Below are 16,199 nucleotides of genomic sequence, written 5' to 3'. Positions count from 1 at the left end.
TCATGTTACAGCACTACACTGGGTTCAGAGACAATTAATGACACAATAAGCGGTCGAGTTGGACTGTAAAGCACATAAAACACGATAATTGCGGCTGACACGGAAGTGGTCCAATGTGACTTCTTAGTGTGCTTTGCAAACATCCTGCACAAAAACAAGACAAAAAGGATGAACTACCTAGTGAAAGCCACGGAGCCTAATGTGATATTAATATGTGATGATTATGTAGTAATGAACCCATATTCCTCAGTGGCCACTTGATGTACGATGCGATGCCATCTCATGTTATTTCTCACCATTATCTCTTTACATTGTCAGATCTTGAAGAAGAAAGGCTCAAGCTCCTTCCTCCAAAGGCTAGAGCGTTGTGGGCCCATTACAACAGCGGTCCAGCTGAGGGTAAGTTCCACTAAACCCATCTCATCACATGTTTTTTGACGGGGTTGGAGGAACGTCTCTTGTGTCATAAAACCTGATATTTGGTCCTGTTTTCCTTAATAGCCATTAGCATTTTGCCTCATTAGTTAGCGCTTGTACCTCACAGCAAGAAGGTTTGACTCTGCCGGCCTCTTCTGTGTGGCGTTTGAATGCCCTCTCCATGGGTTTTCTCCCACACTAATTTGCTCCCGCTGGGAAAAGGCGGGCGGGTCAGCTGATTGGACTCTAAATTGCCCATAGGTGAAAATGTGTTTGTCTAGCCCTGTATGCTGACAGCTGACAGCATACCCCCCCCCCCCCCCTCTCACACAATGCATAGATTTAGGATTTTAGGGTCTTCTGCAAAATAGTAAGAAATAAGAACCCCAAAAATCATCACAAGCATCTACTGCAGCACATATACTGCGCCCTCGACTGTTTTATGTTATTTATTTTACTGTTTTTGATGCCAATCAGACAAAACCAGGCTGCGCATTTTACTAAATATGTATTCCCTAAATAGAGTATCTGCAAACATCTGGATCAAATCTCAATATATAAAGATTTGTTTATGAAACTTAATGTTTTGTGTGAATCAAGAAATCACTGCAAGGTGCTGTGATTTCATGACTATAAAAAGCAACAACAATATTCAGTGAGAGGAAAATAGTTCAGTGCCTGCTGGTGACGCAAGGGGGACCGTTGGCTTGAATGAAGCCAGTGTGTTGCACAATCCGAGTTGTGAGCTTATGGTGGACAAGTCCCTCGGGAGAATGGCAGGGAAGGAGAGAGTGGGCCGAAGAATGATGCTGTACCAAGCCAAGCATGAAGCCTCTCCACATGAATGAATGAACAATGAACAACAACCACTGTGTGCCATGCGCACGCAGTTGTGTGCGTGCTTTGCGCACGTTCGGAGGCCGGGCGGCGATGTAAATGCTGCTGGTGACGTTCAAAGATAAGGGGCGAGGTGGCGATTGTGGATTGATCATTGTACCTAAGGGTATGCAGAGTGTAGGCTGACGTCAGTATGAAAAGTGGAAGGAACACAGATGTAAGTGTTTATGTTCCTGTTTTTGTGTGTGTGTGACCTGGATGCAGTATCTGTGAATTCAGGGCTTGAAGAAAAGCTCTTTGTGTTTTTACTTCCTCCAGAGGCAACCCTCCCCCCCCCAAAAAAAAAATCAGACCACAAACACTACGTGATCTCACACCAGTCACTGTGGCTCACAAATCAAGTTACAACATCAAAAGGGAAATAGCAACAGAGCCCTTTTCTTCTCATAACTCGTACAGGAACGGCATAAATAATGTTGTTAATCGGAGCAAAACATATCATTCTGTTGTGACTGAATCATAAGTTATCTCCTCTCCTCTCCCCTGTTTCAGAACTCGCTGTCCGAAGTCATCAGTAAGCTGCAGGCTTCCACTCCTCACTTTGTGGAGTGCGTGCGCCCCAATGCCACCGGTCAGCCAGACAGCTTTGACAGCTTCCATGTGTCCACCCAGCTGCAGTACATTGGGGTGCTCGAGATGGTGCGCATGATCCGTTATGGATACCCCGTCCGCCTGTCCTTCCCGGGCTTCCTCAGCAGGTAAGTGCCGGAGCATGTTGCATAATTAAGAGCGCGGTGACTGCGATAAGTCGTCCTCTGGAAGGTGTTGTTCCCGTCTCTGTGTGCGGATTCATTCACTTCCCAGCCTCCTCTTCTCTCCCAGCTTCTCGTTTAAGAGAGAGCTCTTAAAGATGATGGATTTGTCTGCTTTCTGTCACTGATCTCCCTCCCAGCAGGTCGCTGCGATCTCTGTCAGTTTATATATATATACTATATGACAGGAGGAGCAGGTCAAAGTGAAAAGGAAAGCTTGACAGCACATGCCTTCTCTACATCTGCGAATGAATGCGAGGGGCATACACACGCTCACATGCAGACTGACACATTAGCATTGACAAGTCACAGCAACCCTTACTGGCGGAAGGACGGAATGACCTTGAATGGCTTTCCAGAGTATAATGGGAGTCTATTGCAGCTGATGAATGCCGCTATCACATTTCCCATGTCAGCCCGACACACACACACATTAACCAGTCAGTTGTGTGTAAGGTCTCCGTGACCCCACACTTGAATGCTCAGCATTATTTCTCCCAATCACCTCTTTTCAGAACGTTTTTGCCGTGTTCCCGGGTTCCTTGCAGAGTGGTACGTCCCCGTTCCCGACTTAAACTGCTCCACGACCCCATCTCACCTCTTACTTTCTCCTCTGGCTATTTGTGAAGCACACTTTTTCTTCGTCTCACTGTCTGTTTGGCTCTTTATCTCTTCCTGTCCTTCCTCTTTATATGCCAAAAACCTCTCTGAAATATTTGGGCAGCAACCAAAAACAGTAATATTAGCAGTAACACAACAAAAAATACAATGTATAACATCTAAACAGTCCAAATGTACGTGAATCTGTGTTTGATATTATTATAATTGTCACATTTCTTTTCTTAGTCCTCCTCCTGGCCTCTCTCTCTCTCTCTCTCTCTCTCTCTCTCTCACTCACTCTCTCTCACTCCTTTTGAGGATAAAGGGATCAAAATGAACATTCCTGGCAAACAATAAGAGAGGACAAAGCTGATCACATGACCTTGCCAAAAGTTTCCACTACGCTGCTGTATACATCATCCCATCACCCCACACACACACACACACACACACACACACAGATTGTAGGCAATGTGTCCCAAAAGAGAAAATACAGTTCCTCAAGATCAATGTCAGCTTGTCTACATTTTAAATGAATCATAAGCAAGTAAGTATTTTAATACTAAAGAAAAACAAATGCCATCGCTCACACTCCTGTAAATTTCAGGGTTTCTGGTCACATTCTGTGTCCTGCATTGATTTCCTAACTGGTAAGTAACACTTCACCAGCAAAGGGAGGCATTATACAGAAGAGAGGAAGCAGCTGCACAAACACTGTAGAGTATTGTGCAAAATCACAATCAGAAACAGGTTTTTTACCAAGGAGGTTTTTTTTCACACACATATGAATTTACCTCAGTGTTTTGGTGCTTAACAGACACAATAGGCATAAAAAGAGAAAAGAAAAAATAACTGCAAAAGTGGAGCATGTGCACAAAAAAATGTGGAATCGTTCACAGTGTTTTGTGTGAAAATGATAACCCACGAGGTGTAGTGGTCTGGTCAAACATACGCCAAATGAAATAGATTATTGAAACTCGTATAATAGATTTCCACGAGGGAAAACCTGAATGGGGAATTGAATCTGGAGAACCGTGTGATACGGTGAAATAAATTCAATATACATTGTAGGGTTGTGTGTCCATAAGCTGCTGCCGGCTCGTTCCTGTGTTTGATGGATAGACCTTGTAGAGCCAACTCTCCTGTTGTTCAAGCAGTAATTGAAAGATTCCTGGTGAGGGTTTTGTGAAATCCGTTTGTTAAGCTGTGTGTGTGTGTGTGTGTGTGTGTGTGTGTGTGTGTGTGTGTGTGTGTGTATGTGTGTGCGTTTCGTATGAATTTAGGCAGCAATGGGTAGGACCAGCAGATAACTGAGCATCACAAGGGAAGGTAAAGAAAAGTGGAAACCTAACCGTTTCTGGGTTGGATATACAATCTTTGAACACACCGGATATCTGAAAAGTGATAAGCCTCTGGGTGCAAGGGGCTATATTTCTGGGGCTCGGGTGTAGCCAGCGGATGTCCGGCCCATGACTTCTTTTCTGTACTCATTGTTTCCGGTCTGATTAGCAGCTCGAGATGCCAGACTGGTGTTGGAGCTGAGACGACACCAGATCGTTTCACAAGTAGCCAGTTTACAAGCTAATTTTGAACCTATAAAAATCGTCAGAATAGCCAGATTCCAGATCTGAAGCCAACATATGGTAACATTCCAGTGACATCATATAGAGGATGGTAGTCATTAAATGAGGTAAACTCGACTACATTCTTAGGTCTGATCTTTTGCTTGATGCTTACAGTAGGCTGGAAATCTCCTCTTAAGGCCAGCAAATTGTTTGTGCTCCTGCCTTGACGGCTAGGTCATTCCAATCCCCATATGCTGCTCCACATCCAAGAGATTAATGGAGCAGGAGAACTGACCAGTATCTGAACGTAGGGAAGTGAATTCCACTCTGTCGGGGAGGCGATCGTCAACGTTTATGGGCAACTATTCCAACTCCTCCAGATGCTCCAGGGAAGCCAGCTCATTTGATCTTTTTTCCAGTCCCTGATGGTAAAGGCAAGCGGCTCTGTAAACGTAAGGGTTCCCGCTCACATACCTCATCCTGAAGTCCATTGGATGGAATTTCTAGTGGACTGGTGAGAACGCTTTACCAGCGAAGTGATGCTTAATGAATTCCTAATGCATACTTCATTTATTTAAATTCTTCTGGATCCTCCAGCTGATCCAGAGAAGCCAGCTCATGTTATCTTTCCTGCCATCCCTGATGGTAACAAGGGACATCCATTCACAGTACACAGCAGCTGTAATGCTGCGTTGTGGTGAAGAATACCGACGCTTTGCTATCTCTTCATTAAATATGTGTAATAAGCAATGAGTACTACGTTTATTTATTTTTTAAACTACATTTTTTAAATTTCATATGCACCACTGCATTATAAAACTACATTGTGTATTAAAACCTGGAATAAAACTGGCTGCTCATCTCATCTGCCCACTAACAGTCCAATTCAGGCAATAGAGTACTGAGTTGCGGCGGTTCGTGGGACCGTTTTTTTATTACGGTTTGAGTCACTGCAACACTCGGTCGGCAAGAGAGTCGAACTTCTGTGGGGAACGGCCTCGGGCCTTCCTTTGGCAAGTGAGCCATGACTAGAAACTGACGCTGCATCGCTGTGGACTCGGTCTCGTGGTCAGCTATTGCAGTTCTCACAGTCGCGGTTCTTTGCAAGTCACAGTATGTAGAGCTTCCACATATAGCCAGTAGAGGCGCTAGTGGACCAGGAGCCTAATGTCAAACACCATAGAACAAGACGGGAGTGTCTATGACTGAAGCCAATTATACCCACTATCCCACCCACCTAGTGTTAAAGCAGCAAGCAAGCCTAATGCTTAAAATGTTGAAGTACTGGGATAGGAAACGTGTTTAATTACTGGATATCGCATCATAATCCCTCTAGTGGAAAAAAAAGTAATCAAATTACTTGTTATGCTTTATTTTGCAATGATTGCTGCCCAGCGCTGGTTTGTGTGCATTCCGTACGGGTGTTTTGTGTTCATACAAATGGGCCTTTTGAGTGTTGCCTTTGTCTGACGTGTGTCCCCGTTCTGCTGTTTATACATTAAGGCCGTGCTTAATTTGAGTGGCTGCCACTCACAAAGACACCAGTCAGCCGAGCCCAAGTGCCATTCATATCTCTGTGTCTCCTCCGTCGGGTTCAGCACGGACTTGGCCAATGAATGAACACAGGAAGGGGGAAGGAGTGGGTGGAGGGATACGCTGCTGTCTTCACAGAGCTCTTTCTCACTCAATTCCTTATCCCTTCCTCACATGCTCTCTCTTCTGAACTGCCATTTAATTTTTTTTCTTTAATCTCCCTGACCCCAACATTTTTTTTAATTTCTTTTTGTCCTTTCAGTCTCTACATTTACATCCCTTTTTTTTACTCTGCCGCTTTACTCTTGCATACACACACACACTATCGCAATTTTGTCCCGTTTCTTGTTTCTTTCCTTTTGTCACTCTTTCAAAACAGGCCATGTCCCTTGACTAATCGAACTGACAGGACAATAAATCAACCATTAATCTTGAGGTTGCTATATTCTCGTGAACACAAATACACCAATGTGTACACACAAGTGCACACTGGCGACCTCGCTAAGTCGCAGTGGCTGTCTGAAGCAAATTACATTATTGTCGGTAACCAGAGTGATTTATGAGGAAATCTATTTTACTGTTGCTTTTATTTGTCTTTTATGATAGACTGTGTTTTGTGGCTGAATTTATTTTCTGCCAATGTGTTAGGTCAAATACTACCTCTTGAACCTTGCATCTTTCCTCACTTCTTCATTGTTACAAAGTGGATGAGAAAGAGACATCAGTATTCATGGAGCATGTCACAAATGCAGCGTACAGGTCATGTTTCCTGCATGGGCAGTCGCAAGTCCTCATTACCTCCCACTGATGGATAAACACACACATAGGCTACTGTATGTAGGTAGGTGTATCCATCATAATCTCACTGAACATGGGATGGAAATCCATGACCAAACAAAGCCAATAGGCTTTGAGAATGTGGCGGGAAGTTTGTCTGATGACGAGGAGGAATTATAGAGAGGATGTGAGTGGGTGATATGGCTTTCACCACCTTTGTTACGCTCACTAACAGTGCTCTGATGGCCTGCTGGTCAGAGGACCACGTTAGCGCCCTGTATCTTTCCATTTAAACCCTTATCAAAGGTGTTATTTCACTTCTTTGACTCCACATGAAGCCCCCTTGGGTCTTGTAAAAGTAGAGACCATCGATGGTTTTCATATCCTCATAGGGGAGGTCATGGGTTTACAGAGTTGCTTTGTGTTTTATGGGCCCACGGGGACAGTGTGTGCTGTCTGCAGGGCTGGTATTACCATACAGAGAGAGGGTTAGGGAGAGTTCAGACAGACCCCACTCCTGCAAATCAAACGCATCCCACATTCACGTGCACTTACTTACTCACTATTGACAACACAAGTGGTTTATGCTTCCGAGCCATCTGCTTGTTATATTTTCCTCATATGTGTGACATCATCAGATGGCTCTGCGTCTCATTGATAACAGAAGGGGCTGAATATTAACTGACAAAATGCAGTCCAACTGATAGGAAGTTTGGAGGGTGTTGATATTCAGTTTCCCGATAGACTGTACAGAAGTGTAAACAAAGTAATAGTGTCTCCTGCACCATCAACTTTCATATTTACATTTACTTACCGCGGTTCATTTAGGTACGTTATCGTGCATGAATAACAACTAAATGAGAAATGTGTTGTTGATTATGCCTTTCATTACTTTTCCATTATGTTATACAACAATCCTCCTGGGAAATATATACTATACTTACTTGGTGATTAACTTTTTTAAATATTTCAGTAACTTCTTATATTTATGCAAACAATTAAATGAATGATGGCTGAAATACACTCAAGTTCAGGGTCCAGGTATTGTACTTGAGTACCAGTATTGAAACAGTAAGATGATATGTCACCTCACCACTAGAAGGAACACACACTGCGTCCAGTTACACCAGTTTAAATACGTTCACCTCCTCTTCAGTATAAACTGTGTTGCTCCTGAGTCGCGCTGGAGCCGCTCCTGTCATTAAAATAGTAATTTACTTGATAAATCCTTTTCTGCCCACTTATTACTACTCAATAATTCATGTCTACACATTCAGAATTCACAGCACATACAAAAACATACACAGTTATGTACATATCATTTTTCTGTCATTGGATTCTGTGTCAACATTTCTCACAGATCACTCTCCCTTTCACCCCCACCCCTCCCAGGCACAAACAAACCACCGTCTCTGTCCAGCTGACCATATATAGCAACCGTTGCCTAGGGCAACACCAATAGGAACAGATGCTGTTTGGCTTGTCTGCCGTATGACCTCACTGACCTTTGAACCTATTGTTTCTGAAAAGAGGAGGTGTTACTATGTCCTATCTAAGTTTTTGAGTTTAGTACTGCAGCTCTGATGTTTTCTGTTTGTGTTTTTGTGTCTCAGGTATAAAGACCTCGTGGTCCCAACTTTAGGAGACAAGAAGAAACTGTCACCAGGAGAGAGATGTCGCTCGGTTCTGCAACAGTCCAAACTGCAGGGATGGCAGGTGTGTGTGTTTGTCTCTGCTGTTCCTCTTTTTCTGTCACCAACAATAACAAAAGATTTGCCAAATTACTTAATCCCTGACCCTCTATTTGAAAGATCCCATGGAATCTTTGACAAGTCGTTCCAGCTGTCCCACCTCATCATCATTCTCCTCACACACACAGCAGCACGGACCCGTCCGCCCCCCCCTCTCTCTCTGGTCTGTCTGCCAGACTGCTGTTGTGTCTGAGTGTGTGACCCCACAGGTCACGTTAGCTCCCGCCTCATACACGTATACACACACACTCCTCCACAATGCTCATACGGCTCCGCTCTACACACTAACACGCGCACCGCTCCTTCCAGTAGTGTGTGTTGGAATGAACGCCGTCTGTGGAAGCGTTTCACCCCGACAGTTCTGTGCACCTGGTATTGAGTGACCTCTGGTGACCTCTAAATCCAGGAAGTGAATGCGGTGTCGACATGCAAACTCCGTTCCCTTCCCACACTCCGCACCCACCTATTGTCATACATCATTACCACGTCACTGCTCTCCCATCTCTCAGCCAGCAAGTCACACTCTTCTCAGATTTCCAACAGCAGACAGCCAGACTCCCAGCAGCTGACGATGACAGCAGCAGCGTAGTGTACAACAATGCTTTCGCCATACATGTTTGATCCGACGACTTGTGCTGTTGTGTGTGTGTGTGTGTGTGTGTGTGTGTGTAGATGGGCAGCAGCAAAGTGTTTCTGAGATACTGGCAGGCAGACCAGCTCAACGACCGCTGCTACCAGCTTCATAAAAAGATCATCACCTGTCAGAAAGGTAATGTCCAAAATAACAAACCCAGCAGCCCACGCTGTTCTTTGAGGTCAATCTATCCCTCTCCCCCTGACACCTCTGACGTCTCTGCCTTCCTCTCCTCCTCTTCCTCGCGCCTCAGTTGTGCGCGGTTGGCTGGCCAGACAGCGCGTTCGTCACAGGCTGTCATCGCGGCAGAAAGAGGGGTGCAGTGTGCAGCGTTTCCTGCAGGGCGCGGAAGACATGGGGCTGCGAACCTACGACCAGTTGGTCATCCAAAATGCGTCCGACATCGCACGAGAGAGCGACCGCATGCGCTGCCATGGCAACAGCCTTCTCAACCCCCTCAGCAACAGCCCACCGCTTGGTGAGAGGCCTGAGCCGGTGGGCAAGGAGGAGGATCAGCCCGTCAGGAGGTGAATTTGCAAACTCACAACTCACATCATTCATTCAGATCTGAAGGCAAAGATTTGGGAATATTAGCAAAATTGATATGCATTTTTTCTCCATTTGTTTTTTTTTTATTCCTAAATTAAATATTAATTTGCTTAAAAAGTTCACATATTGTTTGGATGCTACTGATAACTTCACACTAATGCAACCAATCAAGACTATATTCTCACCGAAGTAGGGACTTTTATTACCAAAAGCAATATAATTCATGATATTAAACTACATACTAAATGAGACGCATCATAGTGACTTTATTTAGTTTACAGTAGTAAACAGTCTGCAGTCACTGATATTTATGACTGCATGAAGGTATTATTTGGCTTTATTTGTGTGTCTTTTTATGAGCACATGTTTCTGTGTGTCTATGTCTGCACAGCATGTGTTCGCTCTGTTAATGATGTCATTGTATCCCCGTGCGCTGTCAGCTTTTAATTGTAAGTTTCATGATAGATAGTCAGATAATGGGTTGCGTTATCAGATTGTATTTGTATTGTGCTGCACTTGTGTTATCCTTATCTCCACCTCGGCTCAGTCTAATATCAAGCCTGGAGAAAATGGAATAACCCTGGAGGGCCGAATTAGAAAGGGTTAAAAAAAAGTTAATTTAAAGCTCTTGGGGAATGATAAACGAGCAACCTTCATTTTGAACATTTTATGGCTATACCTAAAATACGACTTATGCATGTCAGCACTAATAAACCTGTAAACACATGCATATGATATTTTATTTTATGTGCTCGGTGGTACGCTGCATAATAAATGCATTTATTATTTCAGAGGAAGCATTTGTGATGATTATTGCCATTGTTAATAATACTGACTTTCATCTCAGCTCGACAGTGATTGGTTACTTATATGCTAATGTATCAAGGCGTTCTGGCAAAATGACAAAATATGTGTGTTCACAACATTTCTTTTTAGATTGTGTCTCACACACAGTGTTTTGCTTCTATATATCATCTGAGACAAATATCAGCAACTTTAGCTTTAAAGTGTAAAAGGAAGTAAAATTAAATCCAGTGGAAAAATAGTCACTCCGGCATTTCAATAAGCAATGGCCATTTTTGCCACTTTTTATATATTCTAATAAGTAAATTGAGTTTTAGGTTAGAATAGAGCAAATCATCTTAAAAGCTGGTCAAATACATACACACACATTATTTCTGTGTCCTCTATGTGTCCTTGTGCATGTGACATCTGCTGCTGGGACAATAGACAGGGAGCACAGGGAGGCTTCCACCAGGAGGAGGAGGAGGAGGAGAGGAGTCACACTTAGGGGAATAATATTCACCTAAACAATTTATCTGCAGGTTTTAATAATATTTTCACCTCCACACATGCTCAGCCAGCCCCTGCCTGTAATCTTGGAACCAACAGATTATACATTAGCAAAGGAAATATTAAAACTAGATATTTAGATAGTTGAAGCAGGCTCCGTTGAGTTCGAGCATACTGATATAGATTATCATTAACGCAATCTGGATTAGAAAACTATTGTAAAAGGTTGTGCCTGGTACGAAAGTGTTCTCTTGTGAAAAGCATGAAGTACGAGTGATGGAGATAATACATATTTTTTCTTCCCATTTGTAGGGTTGTGGAGAAAAGTGGGAAGGTGTATGAGGGTTCTGTCAACGGGGGCGGTCGAGTTATTCGCCACTTTCGGTCCAGCTCGGTACCCACCCCCCTCGCCATGGAGAACATGGTCCATTCCTGTGCCAGTCCATCCATCAAACCGGCGCTGCAGCATGTAGCTCATACTAACGAGGACGTGGCAGGCGGGGGAGGTCTCTCCTCTCCTCGGAAGCAACCTCCCCCCAAACCAAAGAGGGACCCCAACACCCGTCTGAGTGCATCTTATGAAGCAGTGAGTGCAGGGTTAACGATGGCAGCCAAAGAGAGCCCCCCTCCGGAGGGGTATGATTCCCCAGCTGGAAGTCCTCCTAAATCCCAGCTGTCCCCAACAGACCCTGCAGGTAAATCACCTCGACCGGTTTTTAAAAGATGCAACAGATGGTGCTTTTTTTTTTTGTACCTTGACTCTGCCTGTATCTTATTGCTTCCTTTTTCATTTCATCAGCCTTGTCCAAGCCCCGCCCCCACAGTGATGACTACACAACCATGAGGAAGGTGCCACCCCCCAAACCGAAGCGCAGTCCCAACACTAAGCTGTCGGGCTCATATGAGGAGATCAACGCGATGGCACCCCACATCCACCAGTTGCGTCCTGCTGATGTAAAGCTGGCCTTGCTGTCCCGTGCCGGGGGATTTGGAGGTTTTGGTGGTTTGATGCAGAAAGCAGCCTCCATAGATGCCCCACACGGAGTGGGGTTGAGCCTCTACCAGGGCCAAGACGACGAAGACGTGTACATAGAGATGTTGGGCTCCCAGCAGCGGGCTCGGAGCCTCCAGGAGCCCCCCGACAGTCCAGAGCTGGCTGACTCAGAGGCCGTCTATGAGGAGATGAAATATTTCCCTCACGAAGACGGTGCAACAACCACTACTGTGGTAAGCAAGGCAGCCAAACTAGAGGCTCTAGGCTTGTGCCTGGTGGGATTGGGGGCATCTCCCCCTCAGAGCGGGGACACCAAACGGATGGCGGCAGGGGGGACTGCTGCCATGGACATCAATCACTCACAGAGCACGTCCACCAGCGGAGCTCCCAGAACTCAGCATGGCAAAGATGGCAGCTGTGACATCCCTGCTCCCTTCCCCAACTTGCTTCCCCACCGTCCACCACTCCTGGTCTTTCCCCCCTCTCCCGTCACTTGCTCTCCTGCTTCAGATGAGTCGCCCCTCACCCCTCTAGAGGTCAAGAAGCTGCCTGTTTTTGAGACGAACCTGAACTATGCCACTGGCCCAGACAGCCCGCTGTCCCCACAGTATGCCCGCCAGAGGGCCGACTCTTCCCCTAGCCTCACTGTCCTCATGCCAGATAAGAAGCCCACACCTCCACCACTCACCCCTCCACCTCCACCTCCTCCCCCCAATGCCCTTCCTCCCCCCTATAGACCTCCTTCACACTTCCCCTTCCCGCCTGAGTCTAACTTCCTGGCTCTGACCCGAACAGCATCTGTCACAGGAAGCTCTGACTCCCCCAAAACCATATCCTCTCAAAGGGCAAGTGGGGAACCACTGGGGAAGCCACCTCCCTACTCTCCAGTGAAGATGTCTCGCCCCGAGCCACGGAGAGCACACTCTTGCTCCTCCTCTCCCCTGCTGTTCAACCCGGCCAACGGCAGACCGCTGACCAGCCCCCTGGATGAGCTCAACACACTGTTCAGCTCTGGACGCACCCTGTTGCGGAAGTCCACCTCAGGCCGCAAGATGAGGGATGGAGGTCTGTCAGTAATTCTCTTAACACACGTGCACACCAACACAGTTTCACACATCTAAAACACTTTCAGAGAGAGTTGGCCTTTGCTATGTTGTCATTTTTCACAGTGTGTACCATTCAACCCACTTGAGTGTTGGTATTTGTGTGTGTGTGTGTGTGTGTGTGTGTGTGTGTGTGTGTGTGTAGGGCTGCATGTGTCCATTATGTGTTCTATCTGCTGTGATGAGTTCATGATCAAAGTCTCAGCCTGCTCCATGCCACATGATTTATTGGGTACTGGGTGATTACCGGGCTGATTGTGCTCCTGTAGTGTGGGGTTGTAGGTAAGTAATAACCCACCATTTTTTGTGTGGGTGCGTGTGTGAGTCTGTGTGTGTGCGGATTTACACACACACGCTCTGCGTTTGCGTGGTAGAGAGGTTAGACGGAACAGGCAGCGGCCAACTACGTTTCTCCCAAATCCCCCTTCTCTACATTTAGAAACTGCTTACATGGATTGCGGTGCTGTAGCCAGCCACCCTCGCTGGCCCACTTGAGGCAACCCCATTTGTTACGGTCTCCAGTGCCGTACCCTTTGGCCGCTGCAGCTGCCTTCTACCATGTTACCTAATGAGCTAGCAGGAGTAGCCCATTTAGCATTATACTGCACTATAAGTATGACCGAGCTGCTGCTACATGCAGAGCACATACGGCCCTCTGTGACACTGATGCAAAGGTTGACCTTCGCAAAAAGAGGCCAAACGTATTTGTCACACTTAATCAATGAAGAGGGAGGGTCCCCAGGTCAGAGTTTTCAAACCCACAAAGAGATTACTTTGTGGGGCCGTCATTAGAGTGAATTCCCCCTTGATACTTGCAGCTTGATAAAGCACGGGCGTACGAGGAAAAAGTACAAACTGCGTTGTCCCACTGTGTTTTTATCCGAGTCTCCGTTTCCTCCGAGTGTATTTGTTGTGGCTGGCTTAATAATACATGAGCAGTAGAATGATGAGGATGGGTATCAAATATTTAACAGCTCATTCATGTTTCTACTGAAAGCGGTGTGGCTGCCCAGCAGCAGAAAAACAGGACACCCCGAATAGCCGGGGAAAAAAAGGCAATCTAGTGAAAGTATTCACTGTTGGTCAACTTGCTCGGGGCTCATATTGTCGTCAGGCTGCTTGATTTACGCGAGACACCGTTGAGTGTTTCATAAGTCTATTAACGTAACAAGTTCAAGGGACAGGAGCTGAACTCCTTATAAGAAACGGTATGAGATCAAGTGCACACGCTGACGCAGGCGCCTCATGTGACATCATGCGCTTGACTCTATGTCAGCACCTGGACCTGCGGAGGGAAAGCGCTGGCGTCACGGAAACTGCGTGTGTGTGTGGCAGGAGAATCTGGCACCGGGGTTCACAACCTTGCTGTTATTTTGAGTGGGCAAAGCAAGGCGGCCCGCTTAGATCAGAGCTCGGATGGATGCCGACGGGCTTAGCGGGATGGCCTACTTCCGTTCCCCCTCGGCTGTTAGTGTGATACCTGACGCTGTGGGAGTGGCCTGGGGTTACAGTTGCTATCCCAGATATCTCTTGTGAAGAGCAGCTGCCTCTCTCTCCTCCTCCTCCTCCTCTCCTTCCTCATCCTCAGGGAATGAGAAACCACAGGAATGCCAGGGGGAAGTTGGTCTCCAGGCTTCAGGAAATCACTGTCACAAGACGCCTCATGCATCGACATCAACACACAAATTTCAAGTCCGATTCGCCCTTATTATAGCCCTCACTGTGACAAGCATGCAACGCTCACATGGAATCCCTTCCTCTACCTTGCCTTTTGTCCCCTCAGAAACACACACCTGCCCCGTGGGACCTATAACAGAGTCTGCTGAGTTTATATTTAGGCCTTGTGTGACCATGGGAGGACCAGGAGGCAAACATTCTCAGTGTGGGGACGGCAGCTGACGAATTCCCATTCACACTCCCATGCACATATGTACCCATAGTCACTTACCCATTCAGTATTTGAGAGCATGTGAGCCCCGAGGAGCAGCAGCCGGGCCAGAGGGAGGTCATGTGGAGTCACCTTCCTCTCAGACAGAGCGGATGAATGCTTTCTAAAAAGGCTTGATGTCATAGGCGGGGTTGGATTTGGTGGAGAGAAGATACTGATATCAACACATGATTAGCTGAATTGTAATATATCTCTTTAGTCAAATACTATGCATGATTTAATCTAAACATTTCATGGACATATAAGCATATAATGTCCCGTTTATATGGCATGTACTGACATATAGTGTGTTTTTGGCTATATTCTTCCCAGGATTCAATTCTAATATCAATCTGCCAGGGAGGGAAGATTGTGGCTCCGCCCCTACCTCACCGTCTCCGCAGCTACAGGACAAGAACGCCAACAACCACACGCATCCTCACTCCCAAAGCTCCGCCCCCGTAGAGAACGGCAACCAGATCTCCAACGGTAACAGCCCAGAATATCGCACAGTTTTTCTCAAATATTGTCCTCGTGAATCGATGCCAAGAGTGAAACAGATTTTAAATAAATAATAATAAGTCCAGGTTGAATTAATTTTGAATTAATCAAATGAAGACATGCAGGTGCTGATGAGTATCTGTATCAGGCTCCCTGTAGGCCATGTGTTTATAAATAAAGATAGGCTACTGCTGTAATTAATGTCCTAAAACTTCCTGCAACGAGATTAACACTACTGACCTGTGGAGTGAAGACTTGGCTGTTGAATCTCCTTTTACCCTTTAACCCATGTCACAACAAAGTTGCATAATCAGTTTAAATTCATCGTGGAGATGCCTGAAATTACAAGCACCGCATGTCCACTGAGGTAAACAAATGACATAATGAAATGACCTTAGAAATGAGGAAAGAAGACCACAGATGTCATTAGAGGGACCCTTACTGTTCACATGCAACCAGAGAGTGATCACAGTGTTCCTTAAATGCATCTCTTTCTTAACATTGGCTTCTGTGAGAGAGAAGCTTTTTCAGCCCCTGCTTGTGTTTGAGATGTCCTTCAGTCGGTGTGTGGGAGGACTTTCAGTCAAATGTTTGTGCTATATAATGTGCCTTTGATGTTGTGTGCTCAGGGTCGCTGGAGGATGAGAGTCACAGCAAGTCAAACTCCTCCAGCTCCGCCTCTCTGCACAGACACATGGACAGCCATCACACTCAGGTAAACACACCCAGACGGGCACTTAGCGGCACAAACGCACACTAACGCGCGCACACTGACAATGTGACTATATCAGGCCTGCATTTCCTGGTGGGTTTGTTGACATTTTGAGTGGACAGGAAAGTGGCCTCCTTTGAGTACCATGTATCACTCATGACATGTGATCTCCCTCTGGCTCTGTAGACAGGTGT

At 45.9% G+C, this 16,199-nt stretch overlaps 1 protein-coding gene across 2 annotated transcripts in view; it reads left to right on the top strand.

Annotated features, from left to right (window-relative positions):
• The window catches only part of myo16 (myosin XVI), a 71,192-nt gene that overhangs the window by 45,652 nt on the left and 9,341 nt on the right, over positions 1–16,199 (top strand). For both annotated transcript variants that reach the window (XR_014598092.1, XM_084023242.1), the window contains exons 26-34: positions 319–399; positions 1,807–2,012; positions 8,155–8,257; positions 8,965–9,061; positions 9,180–9,453; positions 11,081–11,463; positions 11,568–12,827; positions 15,126–15,281; positions 15,923–16,008. Coding sequence is in view for 1 of the 2 variants with exons in the window: in XM_084023242.1 (XP_083879368.1) it covers positions 319–399; positions 1,807–2,012; positions 8,155–8,257; positions 8,965–9,061; positions 9,180–9,453; positions 11,081–11,463; positions 11,568–12,827; positions 15,126–15,281; positions 15,923–16,008 (2,646 nt within the window). In the remaining variant the exon portion in view is untranslated. The remainder of the gene's footprint in view (positions 1–318; positions 400–1,806; positions 2,013–8,154; positions 8,258–8,964; positions 9,062–9,179; positions 9,454–11,080; positions 11,464–11,567; positions 12,828–15,125; positions 15,282–15,922; positions 16,009–16,199) is intronic.

This window comes from Eutrigla gurnardus (genome assembly GCF_963514095.1).
Source record: "Eutrigla gurnardus genome assembly, chromosome: 12".
Classification (NCBI taxonomy): domain Eukaryota; kingdom Metazoa; phylum Chordata; class Actinopteri; order Perciformes; family Triglidae; genus Eutrigla; species Eutrigla gurnardus.
Note: the sequence above shows the minus strand (reverse complement) of the source record. Positions and strands in the feature narration are given on the sequence as shown.